Raw genomic sequence first — 20844 nt, forward strand, 5'->3', positions numbered from 1 at the left:
AGAACTGTTAATAAAGGGATAGATTTTTAAATTTGTACTCGGGTATTATGGATCAGCCACCTCTTATAGAAACTGCCCAATTCTCACTCCCCTGGAAAATCACTGGGTTTCTTTAACAGCACCCCAGTTCAAAATCTACCCCAACGTGTCTTTAACAGAATGAGGCAGGGGCTAACTTGGGTAACAACTGTCTTTTCAGAACTGATGAAATGTGGAGGAAAAAAGCTCCCACCTTCACACGCCAAAAAAGGGGGAAGAGTTGCAATAGTGTAAGCTGTAACATACCTGACTTTCATTTGGAGGCTTTGTCAGCAGGCTGATTGCCACGACGATGAGAGCTGTCAGGACGCACAGTATGACTGCAAAGTGGAGGTAGTGAACCTTCTTCAGTATTGACGGTCTTGGATCATACACCCCACATCGTGGTGAGGGGTACACAAATTCCATGATCATCCTCGCCAGACCCACCACTAATCCAACCATTAGCCCCCAGAATGCACCCTGGAAATAAGCAGCCATTATTTACTGAGTCTCATTGACATTCATAGATCAAAAAGTGATCACACACTATTTGGGTTATGCACTGGTTTCCATCCTGATAACACATTGGGACAATGGTCAGATCCATAAACCATAAAGTCAGTTGTTTTTTTTTGGCTCAGAGGTAGCGCTTTCACCTCGGACTCAGAAGGAAGGGGGTTCAAGTCCCACTCCAGAGGCTTTAACACATAATACAGATGCATCTGTGACGTACTGAGGGAGCAATGAGATAATGACCAGATAATTTTTTTTTTTAGTGATGTGTGATTGAGGGATAAATATTGGCCAGGACATCAGAGCGAACTCCCCTGATTATTTTCGAAATAGTGCCATGGGATCTTCCACATCCACTTGAGAGGGCCGACAGGGCCTTCGTCTGAAAGATAGCACCACCGACACTGCCGCTGTAGAGTGTCAGCCTGGATTATATGCTCAAATGTCTGGAGCGAAACATGAACCTTCTGACTCAGAGTCGACACAGGATTGATGGGCTGAATGGCCTCCTTCTGTGCTGTATGATTCTCTGAATGTCGAGTTGATGAGAAATGATGGAGAGGGAGATAAAGGTTTTCTGCTAAAGGTTACCACTTCCAGTGTAAGACCACAAAGTAATCAGCTACATCCGAACATTTTACTTTAGATTTAAAAAAAAACTTGCATTTATATAGCACCTTTAACAAAGCAAAATGTCCCATGTCACCTCACAGGAGCAAAATTTGACACCGGATCACGTAAGGATATATTAGAGCAGAAGCAAAATACAGCAGGTGCTGGAAATCTGAAATAAGAGTTCTGACAAAAGGTCATTGACCTGTTTCTCTCTCCACACATGTTGCCAGACCTACTATATTTCAACAACAACAACCTATATTTATATAGTGGCTTGAATGTAATAAAATGTTCCAAGGCGCATTACAGGAGCATTATAAAACAAAGTATGACAGCATTTTCTGTTTTTATAGTGGAAGATATTAGGACAGGTGACCAAAAGCTTGGTCCTAGAAGTAGGTTTTAAAAAGTGTCTTAAAGGGGATGAGAGAGAGGTAAAGGGGTGGAGAAGCATAGGGAGGGACTTCTGGAGTTTAGGGTCTAGGCAGATGAAGGCACAGCCTCAAATTACTCACAGGTTCATTAGTTCTTTTCCAAAAAACAGCAAGCACAAACACAGCGGTCACAGGAGGAGCTAAATAGCTGGTCACCGACTGAATGTAATTGAACAGTTGCCCGCTGTTAGCCGTCTGTAATATTGGGATCCAGACCAAACTCACTGCGACCAATATCACGGTCACAATCCTAAACAGAAAGAACAGGAAATGTGTGAGACTTTATCTGAACAGTTGATAGCCATTTTTCCATTATCATCACTTTTTTTTCAAGGTGAAGGATAGTATTAATGCAAATTGAGTTCAAAAGAATGTTACACTGACACAGTTTCATTAAGATTCCAATCCACACAGTGTGGTACTAACTAGTCAGGTCCAGTGCTCATTCTCTGCTGCATTGGCTCATCTCAAAGGCAGGGTGTGAGCACTACGGCAACTGAGAGATTAAGGAGCACAGCAGAGTCTAATTACCAGAGAACATCTTTATATTATTAAAGGAATGATGAGAAGCCTGGAATAGTAAAAGGGAATTGGCCTGAGCGAGAGTCCAGCACAGAGATGGTGTGCGCCTGAATCTACAAGAACAGAGAAATGAGAAAATGAATGCCACTGTTAGTTTGCATGAATATGAACAATTAAAATTGACAGGCAGGAAAAGAGTAGTTGGCCCACGGGGCCTGCTCCACATTCAGGATGCCTACAATGTCATGAACACTTCCTACTCTTTCTCCCACTTAGGTCCACCCCTCCTCCCTTAGCCAGCCATGCAATTTCCCGGGCAAGGCCAGAAGGAAAAACAGGCTCATTGAAGGGGGCAAAAATTTGGAAAATTCCTTTCTGGCCTCCTCAGATAATTGGAGCCAGTTCAAATAGACCAGGCATACATTAGCTGTTAATTCACTTTACTTTTATATGATGCGATGCCCCTGGCCAAGGACTCTTGAAAGCAGAGAGTCAGCATACACTGAACTAGCCAGAAATGAATTTCAGAGGCTCACAACCCTCTGGGAAAGGAAAAACTGCCTCACCTCCAGCCTATTCCTACTCTTGTGGATAGAATGGCCGTTGATTTAAGCTGGGACAGTGATATGTAGAGCATGTCTGATGTGAGATATCAAAAACAACAACAACTTACCTTTATATAGCACCTTTAACTTAATAGAATGCACCTAGGTGCTTCACAGGAGCATTATAAAACAAAATATGACACCGAGCAACGAAAGGAGATGTGTCAGGTGACCGCTATCAGTGCTGCTGCCGTGGCTGCAGAGTAGTCAGCCCTCTGATTGGACCAGCAACTCAGACAGGCCGACTGACGTCCTTGATTGGACAGCATTCCCGGCGGCAGCCTCTTAACTGGCCGTCGCCGGTAAAATAGCCTCTGTGGTCCCGCTGCCCGCCAACACAGGCTCGGGACACACATTTCATTCCGACGTCAGAACTGCACTCTTGCTGGTAAAATTCCACCCATAGTGAAACAAAGAGGAGGAAGCGGGTAACCATCTATAGGGGGGGAAAGGAGGAGCCAGTATAGAAAAACTCTGTGGGTTTGGGCTTGATCACAAGGGATATTCTCAACCCCTATGACATGGACAAAGTTGCATGCAAAGAGCAACACCATGGAGCAACAGGTTTCTCGCAAGCAAAGGAGAGACAGTATTAAAATTATAGAAGGAGACAAGCTTCAGCATATAAGGAAGTCTATCAGAATGTCTGTGCCAGTTCTCTGTTTGAGCGATCTGAAGCTGATTTCATCCCCTGCTCTCTCCCCATGGTCCTTTATCTTCCTCTGCTTTGAATATTTATTCACTTAAGAGATATTATAGTCTCTATGTCAACTACCTGCTACTGCAAAGCATTTCACACTCCAACAATTCCGCATAAATTAGTGGGATGGACACTTGGTCTATTGCATGGAATGTGCTGTGGGATCCACGGAGCCTGAAATCCCAGCACAAGAATACAAGAAATAGGAGCAGAATTAGACCATATGGCCCATTGAGCCTGTTCCGCCATTCAATACGATCATGGCTGAGCTTGGGCTTTAATTCCACTTTCCTGCCGATTCCCCATATCCCTTGATTCCTTGCGAGACCAAAAATCTATCTATCCCTGCCTTAAATGTATTCAATGATGGAGCATCCACAACCCTCTGGAGTAGAGAATTCCAAAGATTCACAACCCTTTGAGTGTAGTAATTTCTCCTCATCTCAGTCCTGAATGATCGGCCCCTTTTCCCCGTGTTCTAGATTCCCCGACCAGCGGAAACAATCTCTCACCTTCTACCCTATCAAGTCCTTTCAGAATCTTGTATGTCTCAATTAGATCGCCTCTCATTCTTCTAAACTCCAGAGAATATAGGCCCAATTTACTCAGCCTCTCATCATAGGATAACCCCGTCATCCCAGGGACCAATTTAGTAAATCTTCACTGCTCTGCCTCCAGTGCAAGTATATCCTTTCTTAAATGTGGAGACCAAAACTGCACACAGTATTCCAGGTACAGTCTCACCAAAGCCCTCTACAATTTTAGTAAGACTTCTTTATTCCTGTACTCCAAACCCCTTGCCATAAAGGCCAACATGCCATTTGCCTTCCTAAACGCCTGCTGCACCTGCATGTTAACTTTGTGTGTTCCTTGTACAAGTACCCCCAAGTCTCTCTGAACATTAACACTTACCAGTTTCACACCTTTTAAAAAATATTCTGCTTTTCTATTTTTGCGACCAAAGTGAACAACTTCACACTTCCCTACATTATACTCCATTTGTCATCTTGTTGCCCACTCACTTAACCTGTCTATATCTCTTTGCAGCCTCTATAGGTCCTCCCTGCAGCTTACCTTTCCACCGAGCTTTGTATCATCAGCAAACATAAATACATTACTCTCTGTCTCTTCATCCAAGTCATTAATACAGAATGTAAATAGCTGAGGCCCCAGTACTGATCCTTGCGGCACCCCACTATTGACTGCCTGCCAATTTTAAATTTTGGGCGGCACAGTGGCGCAGTGGTTAGCACCGCAGCCTCACAGCTCCAGTGACCCGGGTTCAATTCTGGGTACTGTCTGTGCAGAGTTTGCAAGTTCACCCTGTGACCGCGTGGGTTTTCGCCAGCTGCTCCGGTTTCCTCCCACAGCCAAAGACTTGCAGGTTGATAGGTAAATTGGCCATTATAAATTGCCCCTAGTATAGGTAGGTGGTAGGGGAATATAGGGAAAGTGGGGATGTGGTAAGAATATGGGATTAGTGTTGGATTAGTAAAAATGGGTGGTTGATGGTTGGCACAGACTCGGTGGGCCGAAGGGCCTGTTTTAGTGCCGTATCAATAAATAAAATGCCCCACTCTTTGCTTCCTGTCTGTTAACCAATTGTCTATCCACACTAATATATTACCCCCAACACCATGAGCCCTTATCTTGCCTATTAATGTTTATGTGCCACCTTATCGAATGTCTTTTAGAAATCCAGGTATGCTACATCTACTGGTTCCCCTTTATCTACCCTACTAGTTACATCCTCAAAAACTCTAATAAATTTGTCAAACAGGATCTCCCTTTAGTAAAACCATGCTGACTTGTTCCAATCATACTATGTTTTTCCAAGTGCAATATTAAGACTTCTTTAATAATAGTTTCCAGCATCTTCCCAACGACTGATGTTAGGCTAAATGGCCTGTAGTTCCCTGTTTTCTCTCTACCTCCTTTCATCATCCCGACAGGAGAAACTCCATGTCAGGAGCACATGTTAATTCAGTATACCCTTGAAATACTGGAGTCTTTCAGAAATAGTAATACTAAGTTGTGTTAACATCAACATGGTTAGTATAAGTGGGACTCGGCTGGGCAGCTCGTTTTCTTTTGCTTTTCGGCCAGCTCAGACATGATGGGCCAAGAAGTGGTATCAAGAAGCCCGAGGAAAACTGGAGTTAGCAGGAAGCAGGGGAAAAACTCTCCACTGGTTGAAACCATACCTAGAACAAAGGAAGATGGTTGTGGTTGTTGCTGGTCAATCAGCTCAGTCCCAGGACATCACTGCAGGAGTTCCTCAGGTAGTGTCCTAAGCCCAACCATCTTCAGTTGATTCATCAATCATAAGGTCAGAAGTGGGGATGTTCGCTGATGATTGCACAATGTTCAGCACCATTTGTGAGTCCTTAGATACTGAAGCAGTCTGTGCCCATATGCAGCAACACCTGGACAACATTCAGGCTTGAGCTGATAAGTGGCAAGTTATATGTGTCAGGCAACGACCATCTCCAATAAGAGAGAATCCAACTATCTCCCCTTGACATTCAATGGCATTACTATCGCTAAATCCCCCACGATCAACATCCTGGGGGATATCATTGACCAGAAACTGAACTGGACCAGTCACATAAATGCTGTGGTTACAAGAGCAGGTCAACGGCTGGGAATTCTGTGGTGAGTAACCCAGCTCCTGTCTCCCCAAAGCCTACAAGGCACGAGTCAGGAGTGTGATGGAATACTCCCCACTTGCCTGGATGGGTGCAGCTCCAACAACACTCAAGAAACTTAATACCATCCAGGACAAAGCAGTCCACTTGATTGGCACCCCATCCACCACCTTAAACATTCACTCCCTCCACCACCGATGCACAGTGGCAGCAGTGTGTACCATCTACAAGATGCACTGCAGCAACTCACCAAGACTCCTTCAACAGCACCTTCCAAACGCACGACCCCTACCACCTAGAAGGACAAGGGCAGCAGCTGCACGGAAAAACTACCACCTGCAAGTTCCTCTCTAAGCCACACACCATCCTGACTTGGAAATATATTGCCGCCCCTTCACGGTCACTGGGTCAAAATTCTGAAACTCCCTTCCTAACGGCACAGTGGGTGTACCTACACCCCAAGGCCTGCAGCAGTTCAAGAAGGTGGTTCATCACCACCTTCTCAAGGGCAATTAGGGATGGGCTATAAATGCTGGTCTAGCCAGCGACGCTCACATCCTGTGAAAGAATTTTTTAAAATGGCCTCTTTCTGTGTTGTAAACTTTCTATGATTCGCTTTGTACTGTTGAGAAAAATGCTATCCCTGGCCAGAATTTATTTTGTACAAACGCCACTTGAGGTTTATAGTCAATCCTACCTTCCAACCAGCAGCAATTCCCGTTCGTTGGCATCCTTCCTGATCTTTCTCCAGATGTCCATGGTAAACAATGTACTGCTGCTATTGAATATTGACGTCAGAGATGACATGAGAGCAGCCATTATAACTGCAATCATTAGTCCACGTAAACCTGGAATCAGTTTGAAGTATTAAGAGCAATGCACTAAGTAGTGCTGGTTTGTTATTGTAAAATGGCAGGCTTGTATTTAAATATAGCAAGTATAGCAACAACAGCAGCGTGCATTTATATAACCCCTTTAATGTAGTAAAATGCCCCAAGGAGCTTCACAGGAGTGATTATCAAATAGAATTTGACACCGAGCCACATGGGGGGTTTAACAGGCCAGATGAGCAGAAGCTTGGCCAAAGAAGTAGATTCTAAGGAATGTCGGAAAGGAGGATAGAGAGGTAAAGAGAGAGGTAGAGAGGCAGAGAGGTTTAGAGAGAATTCTAGTGCTAAAGACCTAGACAGCTGAAGGCACAGCTGCCAATGGTGGAGTGATAAAAATCGGGGATGTGCAAGAAGCCAGAATTGGAGGACTGCAAAGTTCATAGAGATTTGTGAGGCTGCAGGAGGTTACAGAGATAGGGAGGAGCAAGGCCATGGAGGGATTTGAAACCAAGGATGATAATTTTAAAAAATCAAGGTGTTACCAGACCAGGAGCCAATGTAGGTCAGCAAGCACAGAGGTGACAGATGAATAAGAATTGGTTTGAGTTAGGATACCAGCAGCAGAGTTTTGGGTGAGCTTACATTAGTGAATGGTGGAAGATGGGAGGCCAACCTGGAGTGTGTTGGTTCGTCAAGTCTAGAGGTATCAAAGGCATTAAAAGCTATGGCAGGGTATAAGAACAGATGAGCAAATGTTTCATTTTGCTTGGTGTACTGGGTTAAAATGTGGTTAAAAAAATGACTCATTACTTCAACAGAGTATGAAAGAGACTGATTTTGCTTGCATTTACAGTAACCAACTCATGCACCTCAACTCATTTTAGAACTAAGCAGAAACAGGTTAATTGCACGACTAGTTTTACCCACACACAATGTCTAATGTTCTTCCGTGAGAAGAGAATTCAAACAATGTATATAATGCAAGCTGTCAATAGTTTTAATCACTTAAATATTTCTACTGTTACCAGTTCATTATTGAATTCTGAAAATATCAAATTGTACATAGGTTCCCAGCTTACTTTGAATGTAAGTCCACATTGGCCCAAACAAATATCTCCCATCAATCCTGTATGTGTGTTTGGTACAAGCTGGTAGCAATTTCGAACTTGTAATCATAGAATCATACAGAACAGTGGGAGACGATCGGCCTCTTATGACTGTGCCAGCTCTTTGAAAAATATTAACCACTGCTCTTCCCCATAACACTGCAAACATTAATTTGACCAATGTACAAACTGCGACCATCAACAAGTTTATAACCAGGCACATCAAAGGAAGAGATTGTTCTCTTTAAGCACCCGAGAAGGTTGACAATTCTGTCCTTTATTTAACCATTATTGTCCCTACTGTGACCATGGGAATTTTGTCACTGGCAGCTGAGAGGGATTTGCATCACTGTGTGTCCAGAATATCAACTCAGACTTTGGTGAAACCATTTTAGTAATCTTCTCCTTCCCTCAGATCCCTTTGCTGCTTGACTTCCACCTGGCAACTTCATTTCATTAATATGGTAGTTTTTTTTATTCATTCAGGGATGAAGCGCGCCACTAGCATGCCAGCATTTATTGCCCATCCCTAATTGCCCTTGCGAAGGTCGTGAGCTGCCAACTTGAATACAACTGAATGGCTTACTAGGCCATTTCAGAGGGCATTTAAGAGTCAACCACATTGTTGTGTGTCTGGAGTTACATGTAGGCCAGACCAAGTGAGGACTGTAAATTTCCTTCCTGAAGGACATTAGTGAACCAGATGGGTTTTTTACGACAATGGCCATCACTACTGATGCTAGTTATTTTTATTCCCGTTTTATTTAATTTATTTTAGGGCGGCACAGTGGCGCAGTGGTTAGCACCGCAGCCTCACAGCTCCAGCGACCCGGGTTCAATTCTGGGTACTGCCTGTGTGGAGTTTGCAAGTTCTCCCTGTGTCTGCGTGGGTTTTCTCCGGGTGCTCCGGTTTCCTCCCACAAGCCAAAAGACTTGCAGGTTGGTAGGTAAATTGGCCGTTATAAATTGTCACTAGTATAGTTAGGTGTTAGGGAAATGTAGGGACAGGTGGGGATGTGGTAGGAATATGGGATTAGTGTAGGATTAGTATAAATGGGTGGTTGATGTTCGGCACAGACTTGGTAGGCCGAAGGGCCTGTTTCAGTGCTGTATCTCTAAACTAAACTAAACTAAACTAAAATTCCGCAGCTTCTGTGGTGGGATTTGAACTCATGATTCTGGATCATTAGTCTAGGCTTCTGGATTACTAGTCCAGTAACATAACCACTATGCTTCTGTACCCCTTTCTGGTGCATCATGTGACTTAATTCTTATGTTACTTAGAAGAACCATAGAAAAGTTACGGCACAGAAAAAGGCCATTCAGCCCATCGTGTCTGTGCCAGCTGAAAAACTAGTTGCCCATTCTAATCCCACCTTCCAGGACCCGGTCCATAACCTTGTAGGTTCCAACACTTCAGGTGCAGGTAGTTCCTGATGGTAACTCTTACAAGAGTGACTGATTATGCTTAATGGGGGAAAAATAAACTCCGTTTCCCCTTCAGATAGAGCATGAAAATCTGACAAACAGGATTTACGAGTAATCATAATGATACAGCTACAGGTGTAGCTTCCTCTTTGTTGCTCGAATATTGGAACAGGTGAGAATGTTTGGTAATGAGGTGCAGTCATAACTAATTATGGATTCACCTATAGGAAATCTGGCACCAAGCAAATCAACCTGTCAAGTCAGCTTCACCTCACCCATGAAGCGACTGTGGAGAGCCTAGGTAAATACTTTGAACACTGCCTGATGCCGTGACCCTCCCTGATACATGCTGTCCTGTTAATGGGTTAATAAATGACAACATCATGTCACGGGTGTGGTTTTTGGAGCAACAAGCCATGGTGGTGACATCATCCCTTACCTTCAGAATAGACATCAGCTGCCTTGCATTTGGCTTTTGTTTATTTTTCACTGAATCACGCTGCGCTGAAGGAGGCAATTCGGCTTTTTGAAGGAGCTAACAATTAGCCCTACTCTTCCCCTGCTCTTTCCCTGTAGCCCTGCAAATGTGTCCTTTTTTAATGAGGGATCCAGTTCTCTTTTCAAAGTCACGATTTAATCTGCCTCCGCCGCCCTTTCAGGCAGCGCATTCCAGATCACAACTCACCGAGTAAAAAGAATTCTCCTCCTTTCAAGCCTGACATTTTTTGCCAATTATTTTGAATCTGTGTCTTCTGAATACTGACCCTCCTGCCAGTGGAAACAGTTTCTCCCTATCTACTCTATCAAGACACCTTATAATTTTGAACAATTCTATGAAATCTCCATCTCATATGTTAATCATAGAATCTTACAGCAGAGAAGGAGGCCATTTGGCCCATTCAGCCTGTGCTGGCTCTTTGGTACAGCTATCCAATTAATCCCACTCCCCTGCCCTTTCCCCAAAGCCCTGCAATTTTTTCCCTTCAAGTATAAATCCAATTCCATTTTGAAAGTTTTTATTTAATCTGCTTCCACCATGCTGCCTGGCAGTGCACTCCAGATCACAACACAGCATTAACTTTGCTCCCATGTAAAGTCTCGGGTGTTTTCTGTTCTTCATCACATTTGAGTTTACAGTCCTCGCCACGTACAGCAGGCACACTGGCATTAACGTGATGGGATAAGTTTTTTTTAAATCCATTTGTGGGATGTGGGCGTCGCTGGCTAGGCCAGCAGTTATTGCCCATCCCTAATTGCACTTGTACTGAGTGGCTTGCTAGGCCATTTCAGAGGGCATTTAAGAGCCAACCACATTGCTGTGGGTCTGGAGTCACATGTAGGCCAGACCAGTTAAGGACAGCAGGTTTCCTTCCCCAAAGGACATTAGTGAACCAGATGGGATTTTACAACAATCAACAATGGTTTTATGGTCACCACTAGACTAGCTTTTAATTCCAGATTTATTAATTGAATTGAAATTTCACCATCTGCTGTGGTGGGATTTGAACCCATGTCCCTGGAGCATTAGCCTGGGCTCAGGATTACTAGTCCAATGACATTACCAGTATGCCACCACCTCCATGTTGGATGGTTTCATTTTTTAGAGGTACTGAGAAAGAATGGGAACACATGAAGAGTGCAGAGTCTTTGCTTGATTAAATTCATGCTGAGAAATTATATCACGCCACACCCATTTTAGGCCTAGGAGTCCAATATGGTGGGCAGCATGTGCATGCCGATGCCTCACTGGAAGTGCACCACCCGCCATTTTGGTCGTGGCTCCTGTGTAGGTGTTCAGGGTGCTGCCTGAATCAGGGGTTAAGCCCTTTAGATATGCAAGTAGGGGGCCTAATGCACCAGTTTCCTCAGGAGCTTGGCAGACAAACCAGCCAACCTTAAAGGGACCGCAACAGGCTGATAAGAAAGGGCAGGTTTATTTTTTTAAATCTTACCTTATTATAGAGCCAGGAGGAATATGAGCAGTTCCACTGGTACCACTTAAAATTTACCTACCACTGCTGGCCATTGTTTGCCCTTCCCCTGCTGTTTGCCTCTGCCTCACCCCAACCAACACTAATCCGGACCCTCACTGGGACAGGTGAGCTGTTTCTGATGCTTTGACTGTTGCCGTATAATAAACAACCAAGGAATTTAGACCAGTTTTTCACGGGGCCTCTTCAGGTTCATGCGAGCACTGAGATTGCGCCCTGATTTGCGTGTGCTCCAATTTCTAGGCCCAGGTTTCTTGTCTAACCTTCTGAATGGAGTAACGAAAGTGTAACTGTAAACATTATTCTGAAGACTGTTAGTATAAACCAGGAGTAGAGCTTTAGCACGCTGAGATCAGTTGACGCTATGTTTTATGATTATGCAAATTTATAATGACAATTCTCATCTGCTCCTTTAACTGTTAACACAGACGTCCTTGGTTGTTCCTTCATATATCGGACAAGCTTTCTCATTAGTTAGAGGTGCAAGTTGAGAATAGATAAGAAGCTCCTGGATATGTCAATCAGATTTTTTTTTTGTAATTTTAACTTTGCAACAGGATAATTATAAAATCTGGAAATAAAGACATTGAATAATTTATCTCACAAAATGTAGCAATTTTGGAACAACATCCAAGAACCTAGTGACCTAACTTGTCATTTAGGGTTCTTCCAGCCACCATCTTTGATCGTGCCAAAAGGTTGGTGCTGCAGATTTGTAAAGCTCCTTGGCCCACGTTCGCCTGGTAATATACTGCGCCACGTAAAAAAGGTCTTGAATTTATATAGTGGCCAGAATTTTATGCCCCCCACAGGAGCGGGCTGGAGAGGTCATAAAGTTGAGTGGGAGGCGAAGGCACCATTCCCGTCACCTTCCCGCCCAGGCTGCAATTTTACCAGCGGCGGCGGAGGTGACAAACAGCCCACCTGACCTAGGCCAATTAATTGCCACTTAAGGGCCTCCTTCTACCACCACTGGAATATTACCAGCAGCAGGCGGGCAGTTCATTAGCTCAATAAAACCTTGTGGCCTCCTTTCAGACTGTGGAGGGGCTCTCCTGATCGGGCACCCAGCCGATGGTCCCCGGCGAGGCCCCACGCACTTCGGGGGCCTTGTCCATGTTGCCAGTCCTGGCTGGGTGCAGTCCCAGGAGTGGCAACTGCTCCCGGTGGCGCTGCTGGGACTGAGGAGCTGCAGACCCGCTGATTGGTTGGCAGCTGTCGTAGGCGGAACTTCCTGCCTCAGAGGGGCATAAGTCCTGCCCGAGGCCAATTAAGGGCCTGAGCCATGCCCTCTCAGGTAGATGTAAAGGATACCATGGGACCTCATGTAAAAGTGGCCATTTAAAAGAAAATCCATGACGTTTCTGTAAACGTTCGGCCAGCCATACTGCAGACATGTTTTACTGGGTTTACCTGTAATGGGTGGCATCTTCACTATACTCTGTAGCTGCTGACCTTGCCTAATTCACCCCCGATTATTTACAGGAAAACATTCTCCACTTCAAGCTCCTACTGACTGTGTCAGTCTCCATTTGATCATCCAGGGACAGCAGTGTCACATCGCAAAGTCTTGCATTAACAGGTTATCTGGTCGTTATCGCATTGCTGTTCGTGGGAGCTTGCTGTATGCCAATTGGCTGCCATATAAAGTACAGAAGGGTGTTCTCCCCGATGCCCTGGTCAACATTTATCACTCAACTAACATGACCAAAACAAGTAATTTGATAATTTATTTCAGTGCTATTTATGGGAGCTTGCTTTGCGCAAATTGGCTGCTGTAAATCCCTATGTTATAACAGTGACTACACTTCAAAAATATTTAATTGGCTGTAAAGTCTTTGGAGTAATGAAAACATAATTTCTTTTTGAAATGAATAAAAGATGCCCACTACATGCTCCATGACTGATTTTTTTTCTTGTGCGCTACCTGGGAAATGACCTCAATTTCACATACTTCACTTTATCAAACAGAATTAGTGAAATACAAAGCATTCCTTAATTTCCCTGTGTAGTTGCTTTTACAATTTTCAGAGGATCAGGGTAGGAAAGAGGGCACAATCTCGTCAGGAACTCTCTACATGTTTATACTGTTTTGACTGTTAAGCAATTGGCCGCTCTCCTGTGGCGATGTGTTTGTTTGTAATCATCGAATTTTTTGAGGATAAAAAAACTTGATGCAAAAAAAGTTATAAACAAAGTTACCATCAGGCATTAGTTCAATCACGAGTTTGGGGAACGCAATGTTGGAACATCCCACTTCAGTCCCACACACTTTTATACATTCTTCCGGATCGACACATGCGACTGAATCTGAGCATGAAGAAGAGAAAATAATATTATTGTTTGCGTTCTGGTCATTCATTATATTTAAAATGATGAACCATTAAAGTTTATATAAGACAGGTGTTTCTTCCGTGAAAGTATTTCCAATCTAATTCCAGTGGTGATATTTCCTTCGTAAAATATAATCTGATATTGTACCACTCATAATTAGCCCAGCTAGTGTAACCTCAGAATTCAGATCCCGATCCAGTCCACGTTCATCTCCCTCCCACATCAGATCCAACCCAACAGTCTGCTTTTACTGATTCAGAAATGACAGTGTCAATCCAGTCCACGCCTGTTAACAGTCAGCTGTAAGTGTCACAAAGTTATACTTCAAGCTCTAGGCTGTCTTACTTATGCAACTAGGCTCTTTTCTCTTTATTCTGGATAAATAAATTCTCTTTCATATTAGGTGTCAGCTGTGGTAAAATGGAAGGCATCCTTGCATTTAAGTCAGAAGGTTGAGAGTTCAGGCCTCACTCCAGGGACTTGAGTACAAAACTCCAGGCTGACATTCCAAGAGAGTGCTGATTGCCAGAGATAGCTTCTTTCGGATGAGATGTTAAACTAAGGCCCCATCTGCCCTCTCAGGTGGATGTAAACGATCCCACTGAAGTAGAGCAGGGAGTTCTCCCAAGTGTCCAAGCCAACAATTATCCTTCGATCAACACCTAAATCAAGTCATCTGTTAATTATACATTTCAATAACTTAAGTAACAATTCACACCACACAAGTGCCAGGCAATGACCATTTCCAACAAGAGAGAATCTAACCATCTCCCCTTGACATTCAATGGCATTATGATCACTGAATCCCCCACTATCAACATCCTGGGGGTTACCATTGACCAGAAGCTGAACTGGAGTGGCCATATAAATACCATGGCTACAAGAGCAGGTCAGAGGCTAGGAATCCTGCGGTGAGTAACTCACCTCCTGACTCCCCAAAGCCTGTCCACCATCTACAAGGCACAAGTCAGGAGTGTGATGGAATACTCTCCACTTGCCTGGATGGGTGCAGCTCCAACAACACTCAAGAAACTCGACACCATCCAGGACAAAGCAGCCCGCTTGATTGGCACCCTGTCCACAAACATTCACTCCCTCCGCCACTGACGCACAGTGGCAGCAGTGTGTACCATCTACAAGAGGCACTGCAGCAATGCACCAAGGCTATTCAGGCAGCACCTTACAAACCCTCTACAAGCTAGAAGACAAGGGCAGCAGGTGCATGGGAACAACACCACCTGCAAGTTCCCCTCCAAGACACACACCATCCTGACTTGGAACTATATCACTGTTCCTGGGTCAAAATCCTGGAACTCCCTCCCTAACAGTACAGTGGGTGTACCTACCCCACATAGACTGCAGCGGTTCAAGAAGACAGCTCACCACCACCTTCTCATGGGCAATTAGGGATGGGCAATAAATGTTGGCCTGGCCAGCGATGCCCACATCCCATGAAACAAATAAGAAAAAACCCACAACTGATGGATCTGTAATCACCAAGTATTCTTCCACACCCCACCTTCTTATATAATGAATTAACATTTGCCATTCTCCAATCGAAAAGGCAGAATTTCCTAATCTAGAGAGTTTTGGAAAATTATGACTAACACCTCTGCAATTTCCTCAACTCTTCTGGAGATCAGTGGTTTTGCATTTATCTTTACAGGAACAGTTCATTACCTTATACATCCTTTTCAATGGAAGTTATCATTTAGTAATTTAAGGATGGGAGGCTGAAGCTGTCCTTCAAAGTGAACCATAACACAGTTTACCTTTTACAAAAATACATTGATAGGAAAAACTTTGAGATAATTATGTATTCTATGGAATTATTTGTCAGAAAGCTAAACCATCCCATTAGTACGTGCAAGTGACAAGTTCAGGCAACTCCAACCTCCATCAGAAATGCTTGATGTTGTGTTCATATCCAGCATGAGTGCAGCATCAGGCTTTAATTTATTACTGACATCAGCACTGGATGACTCAAAATTAATTACAACTAAAACTAGATGCCAATATCCGATCCTCAAAAGGTTCAAACGAGTATTTCCGTCTTTCGGATCTGACATTAAACCGAGGCCCTGGTGGTGGAAGGTGGTAGTCATGGTTTCCAATGAATGTAAAGTGCTGTGAAGTGGCCTCCTCTCCCTCTATTCTGCCTTCAACAATTTCAGGTTGAAACCAATGGAAAGGAGATACAATGGCCGGAATTTTACACTCCCCCCACCCCACAGGAGCAGTCTGGTGACGGAGCGGGGGTCATAAGATTGAGAGGGAGGTGGGGGAGTGCGTTCCTGACGTCTTCCACCCAGCCCCACCTCCTGCAATTTTACGAGGGGCAGCAGTGATGAGATACAGCCCACACACCCCAGGCCAATCAAGGCCCTTAAGTGGCAAATTAACTGCCACTTAAGGGCCTCCTCCATCCACTGCTGATATTTTATCAGGCTTAGGCCCCCAGAAGGCTGCTTTGCAGCCTGGAGGGGACCCTCCTGATTGGGTACTCTGTGTCACACGGGGAGCACATGCCGAAACCCCAACCACCCCACAGATATAAAGTTCCCCCCCCCCCCCAACCCCACAACTGACCACCCCCTTGCCTCCCCAGCAAGGCCCCAAAAACTTACCTTGTTTCCTGGGCCATCGTCCCTCTTGGTGCTGCGGCTGGGTGCAGCTGGTCCTGGTGGCACTGCTGAGACCAAAAGCTGCTGGCCCGCTGATTGGCCAGCAGCTCCATTAGGTGGGACTTCCTGCCTTAGAGAGGGAGTGTAAAATCCAGGCATGACTCTCCAGGCCTGGTGGAGGTGGGCTTGACACAAATTTTAAGCTGGTGAGCGGGGTGTCCCGCCCAATGTAAAATTCCAGCCATTGCGTCTACAGCACAGGAACAGGCCATTCAGCCCAATTGGTTCATGCCTGCATTTATGCTCCACACAAGCCTCCTCCCATCCCTCTTTATCTAAGCCTAACAACATTTCCTTTTATTTCTTTATTCCTCACATGCTTATCTAGCTCTCCCTTAAATACATCTGTGCTATTCACCTCAGCTACCCATTGTTGTTGTGACCTACACATTCTAACCGCTCTGGCTAAAAAATTTCCCCTGAATTTCCTATTGGATTTATAAGGGACTATGTTATATTTATGGCCCCTAGTTTTGGATTCCCCCACAAGTGGAAACAACTTCCTTATCTATATCATAAAAGCAAAATACTGCGGATGCTGGAAATCTGAAACAAAAACAAGAAATGCTGGAATCACTCAGCAGGTCTGGCAGCATCAGTGGAAAGAGAAGCAGAGTTAACGTTTCGGGTCAGTGACCCTTCTTCGGAAGTGACAAATATTAGAAAAGTCACAGATTATAAACAAGTGAGGTGGGGGTGGGGCAAGAGATAACAAAGGAGAAGGTGCAGTATCTATATCTACACTAGCAGACCCTTTTGTTCTGTTAAAGGATTCTATCAGGGCCCCATTCAGCTTTCTCTTTTCCACAGAAAAGAGCTCCAGCCTCTTCAGGCTTTCCTGATAGTTATAACCTCTCAGTTCTGGTATCAGCCTTGTGAATCCTTTTTGCACAATCCCCAATTCCTTTATATCCATTTTATAATATGGAGACCGGAATTGTGCTATGTGTGGTGGAACCAAGGCTCTATACAAGTTTAATGTGACTTCCCTGCTTTTCTATCCCTCAAGAAATGAACGGCAATGCTTGGATTGCTAGGAGGATTGGAAGATTTCTCTAATGGGTAGCTGACAGACAATGCCAGTTTAATACATGGGCAGCAAGGCGACCCCACTATTTGCATTATATTCCCTATATAGTGAATGGCCTGCTTGCTTAACCATGGAACCCTTTGTGGATTAATGGTGAATTTGCTACACAAATGTCAATTTTATGCTGAAGTTGAGGGCATGTGAGTGTTGGGAAATAGCACACTTATACTTACTTTTGCAACTAGTTTCAATGACAATCAGGCACGGCATGTGATAATTGCAAATTAAAAGGTACCTCGATACTGTCCAGCAGTGTGTCGCAATTCCAACTTCAAAGGAACATTTGCTGCTGCACCATTCTGTTAGTGACTATTTCCTACACCGACATCACTTGGCCACTCTGAGTGAGATTAATCTGTCTCGATTCAATCTACTGCACCATTCCGCTAGGGTGCATTTTAAAATATGGACGTATAAATGTTGTCTTCTCATAACCTTCTGGGTTTCAAATACCCAACCAGATACAGTGTCTTGCCATCTTGGATCAAAACGGGGATGATAGTTGAAGCTATTGTGTTCCTTATACTGGACTGTGTTCTGACGCTGTTATATATGTATATATTGTTATAATTTTCCTCCACACAAGATCAGGTGGCAGGTTGTTCAACTTTGCCCATCTAAGACCGAAGACCAAAGTACGGAAAGTCCTCATCAGGGAACTCCTCTTTGTTGACGATGCTGCATTAACATCTCACACTGAAGAGTGTCTGCAGAGACTCATCGACAGGTTTGCGGCTGCCTGCACCGAATCTGGCCTAACCATCAGCCTCAAGAAAACGAACATCATGGGACAGGACGTCACAAATGCCCCATCCATAAATATCGGCGACCATGCTCTGAAAGTGGTTCAAGAGTTCACCTACCTAGGCTCAACTATCACCAGTAACCTGTCTCTCGAAGCAGAAATCAACAAGCGCATGGGAAAGGCTTCCACTGCTATGTCCAGACTGGCCAAGAGAGTGTGGGAAAATGGCGCACTGACACAGAACACAAAGTGTATCAAGCCTGTGTCCTCAGTACCTTGCTCTACAGCAGCGAGGCCTGGACAACGTACGTCAGCCAAGAGCGACGTCTCAATTCATTCCATCTTCACTGCCTCCGGAGAATCCTTGGCATCAGGTGGCAGGACCGTATCTCCAACACAGAAGTCCTCTAGGCGGCCAACATCCCCAGCATATACACCCTACTAAGCCAGCGGCGCCTGAAATGGCTTGGCCATGTGAGCCGCATGGAAGATGGCAGGATCCCCAAGGACACATTGTACAGCGAGCTGGTCACTGGTATCAGACCCACCGGCTGTCCTTGTCTCCGCTTTAAAGACGTCTGCAAACATGACAAGAAGTCCTGTGACATTGATCACAAGTCGTGGGTGGCAGTTGCCAGCGATCGCCAGAGCTGGCGGACAGCCATAAAGGCGGGGCTAAAGCGTGGCAGTTCGAAGAGACTTAACAGTTGGCAGGAAAAAAGTCAGAAGCGCAAGGAGAAAGCCAACTGCGTAACAGCCCTGTCAACTAATTTTATCTACAGCACCTGTGGAAGAGTCTGTCACTCTACAATTGGCCTTTATAGCCACTCCAGGCACTGCTTCACAAACCACTGACCACCTCCAGGCACTTACCCATTGTCTCTCGAGACAAGGAGGCCAAAGAAGATATCTGTAAAGTGTTCGGAACTAATTGGCTAGAAACTAGTTGTTATGTGTAAGTATTCCAGTAGGGGGCCACATTCACAGCTGCACTGGGGAGTCATGTTATATGTAACACAAGAATCAGGTTCTACAGTACAAAGCATGGAACTGTAATAAACCAAACTGATTCCAGCCTTTCCCAAGATTAAAGTGTGATTTTTTCCAACATCTGGGAACCAGAAACAACATAAAGATGAAACAGACACCAAAGCAACATGTTTAGACGTGGATCATTGCATTTGCTGCTGCTCAGGCTGACTAAATTATTTCAGCGACTCTGATTGAGCCAGCAGCTTGGCAGTGCCATTGATAGAGGTGGCCAGTGCTGAGGCTGCAAGGGGAAAGAGAGGGTGCCTCCATATTGAGGTTCCCTCAAATGGCCAGCAAAAAAAGCAATTATGTGCCAGGACCAGGCAGGTAGCCCCAGCGATTGGAGGGGTGCAGCACGGGGCCGCAGGGGCGGCCATTGCCGCTGGTGGGCCCCTTCATCGGCCATGGAGTCTCGGGAAAGGAAGGCCCCTACCCCACTCCCCCAGAAGCTGCTGATAGGTTGCTTCGGTGAAGCTGGCAGATTCACCTTGCGGGCGGTGGGGGGGCCATTCCAACACCGGTAAAATATAAGCAGGGTTGTAAAATGTCAGTCAATGGGCTAATTAATTACCTTAATTACTTTAATGGGGTCGGCAGGCAGCCAACCCACTGCAATTCCCGCCTTTAATAATACCCCTGGCAGCGGAACACATTGGGCTTCCCTTCTGATGTCTTCCGCTGTTATTTTACCACTCTTCCCCACTCCCAGCCCATCTCGAAAGGACTGATAGAATTCCAGCCAGAATGTTAACTGCCTTTCATTGATCTCTATATGAAGTCAGCCAATATTTACTTAATCCAAATTACACTTTGCAGCCTTATTATAATATGGTGTGTTTTACATGTTATAATAAGGCGGTCCAAGTGCACATGGGGCGGTGGTCGAGGCTCAGGGCCGAAATCCGGCCTCAGTAGCCCTTCCGCCGTCACAGCTGGGAGCCGGGAAAGAAGCTCCACCGTGAGCTGGATGGCGACCAGGAGCATAGCGTCAGCCTGGAGGACGCCGACATCGAGGAGGCCATGCAGGCTGTGGGCTGGCTCACTCGCAAGGGTCACGACCCCCGCCGGACGCCTCCCCCCTTCCCCCTTCCCCCCTCGCACCCCCTTCCCCCCACCCCCTCCTGCTACCCCTTCATATCCCATTCCCAGCTCAACCCCGCACCCCCTTCCCCCATCCCCTCCACCCCCGCACCCCCCCACCCCCATCCCCCACCCCCCTCCCAGCTCACCCCCTCGCACCCCCTCCCCCTGCACCCCCTCACCCTCACCCTCGCACCAGCTTCCCCTCGCACCTCCACCCTTACCCCACTGCAACCCCCCTTCCCAGCTCCGCTTCACACCCCCTTCCCCCCACACCCTCCCCCGCACCCCTCCCCCTCACACCCCCTTCCCCCAACCTCCTCCCCCCGGCATCCACCGCACCCCATTCCCCCCGCACCCCGTCCCCTCTTCCCTCTCCCTCCATGAAATCACACAGTTTACTTGTTAAGGCCCCTGCTCAGGGATAGGAGCTAACAACCCCATTGCCTTGTGGGCATCTCGGGAG

At 45.5% G+C, this 20844-nt stretch overlaps 1 protein-coding gene across 2 annotated transcripts in view; it reads right to left on the reverse strand.

Moving 5' to 3' along the window:
- Window positions 1-20844, reverse strand: part of slc5a10 (solute carrier family 5 member 10) — a 146271-nt gene that overhangs the window by 9384 nt on the left and 116043 nt on the right. For both annotated transcript variants that reach the window (XM_068056510.1, XM_068056509.1), the window contains 4 exons: window positions 13616-13723; window positions 6756-6906; window positions 1665-1833; window positions 286-501 (listed from right to left, as the gene is read on the reverse strand). In XM_068056510.1, coding sequence (XP_067912611.1) covers window positions 286-501; window positions 1665-1833; window positions 6756-6906; window positions 13616-13723 — 644 coding nt within the window. The remainder of the gene's footprint in view (window positions 1-285; window positions 502-1664; window positions 1834-6755; window positions 6907-13615; window positions 13724-20844) is intronic.

The sequence above is a fragment of the Heterodontus francisci genome, chromosome 24, assembly GCF_036365525.1.
Source record: "Heterodontus francisci isolate sHetFra1 chromosome 24, sHetFra1.hap1, whole genome shotgun sequence".
Taxonomy (NCBI): Eukaryota; Metazoa; Chordata; class Chondrichthyes; order Heterodontiformes; family Heterodontidae; genus Heterodontus; species Heterodontus francisci.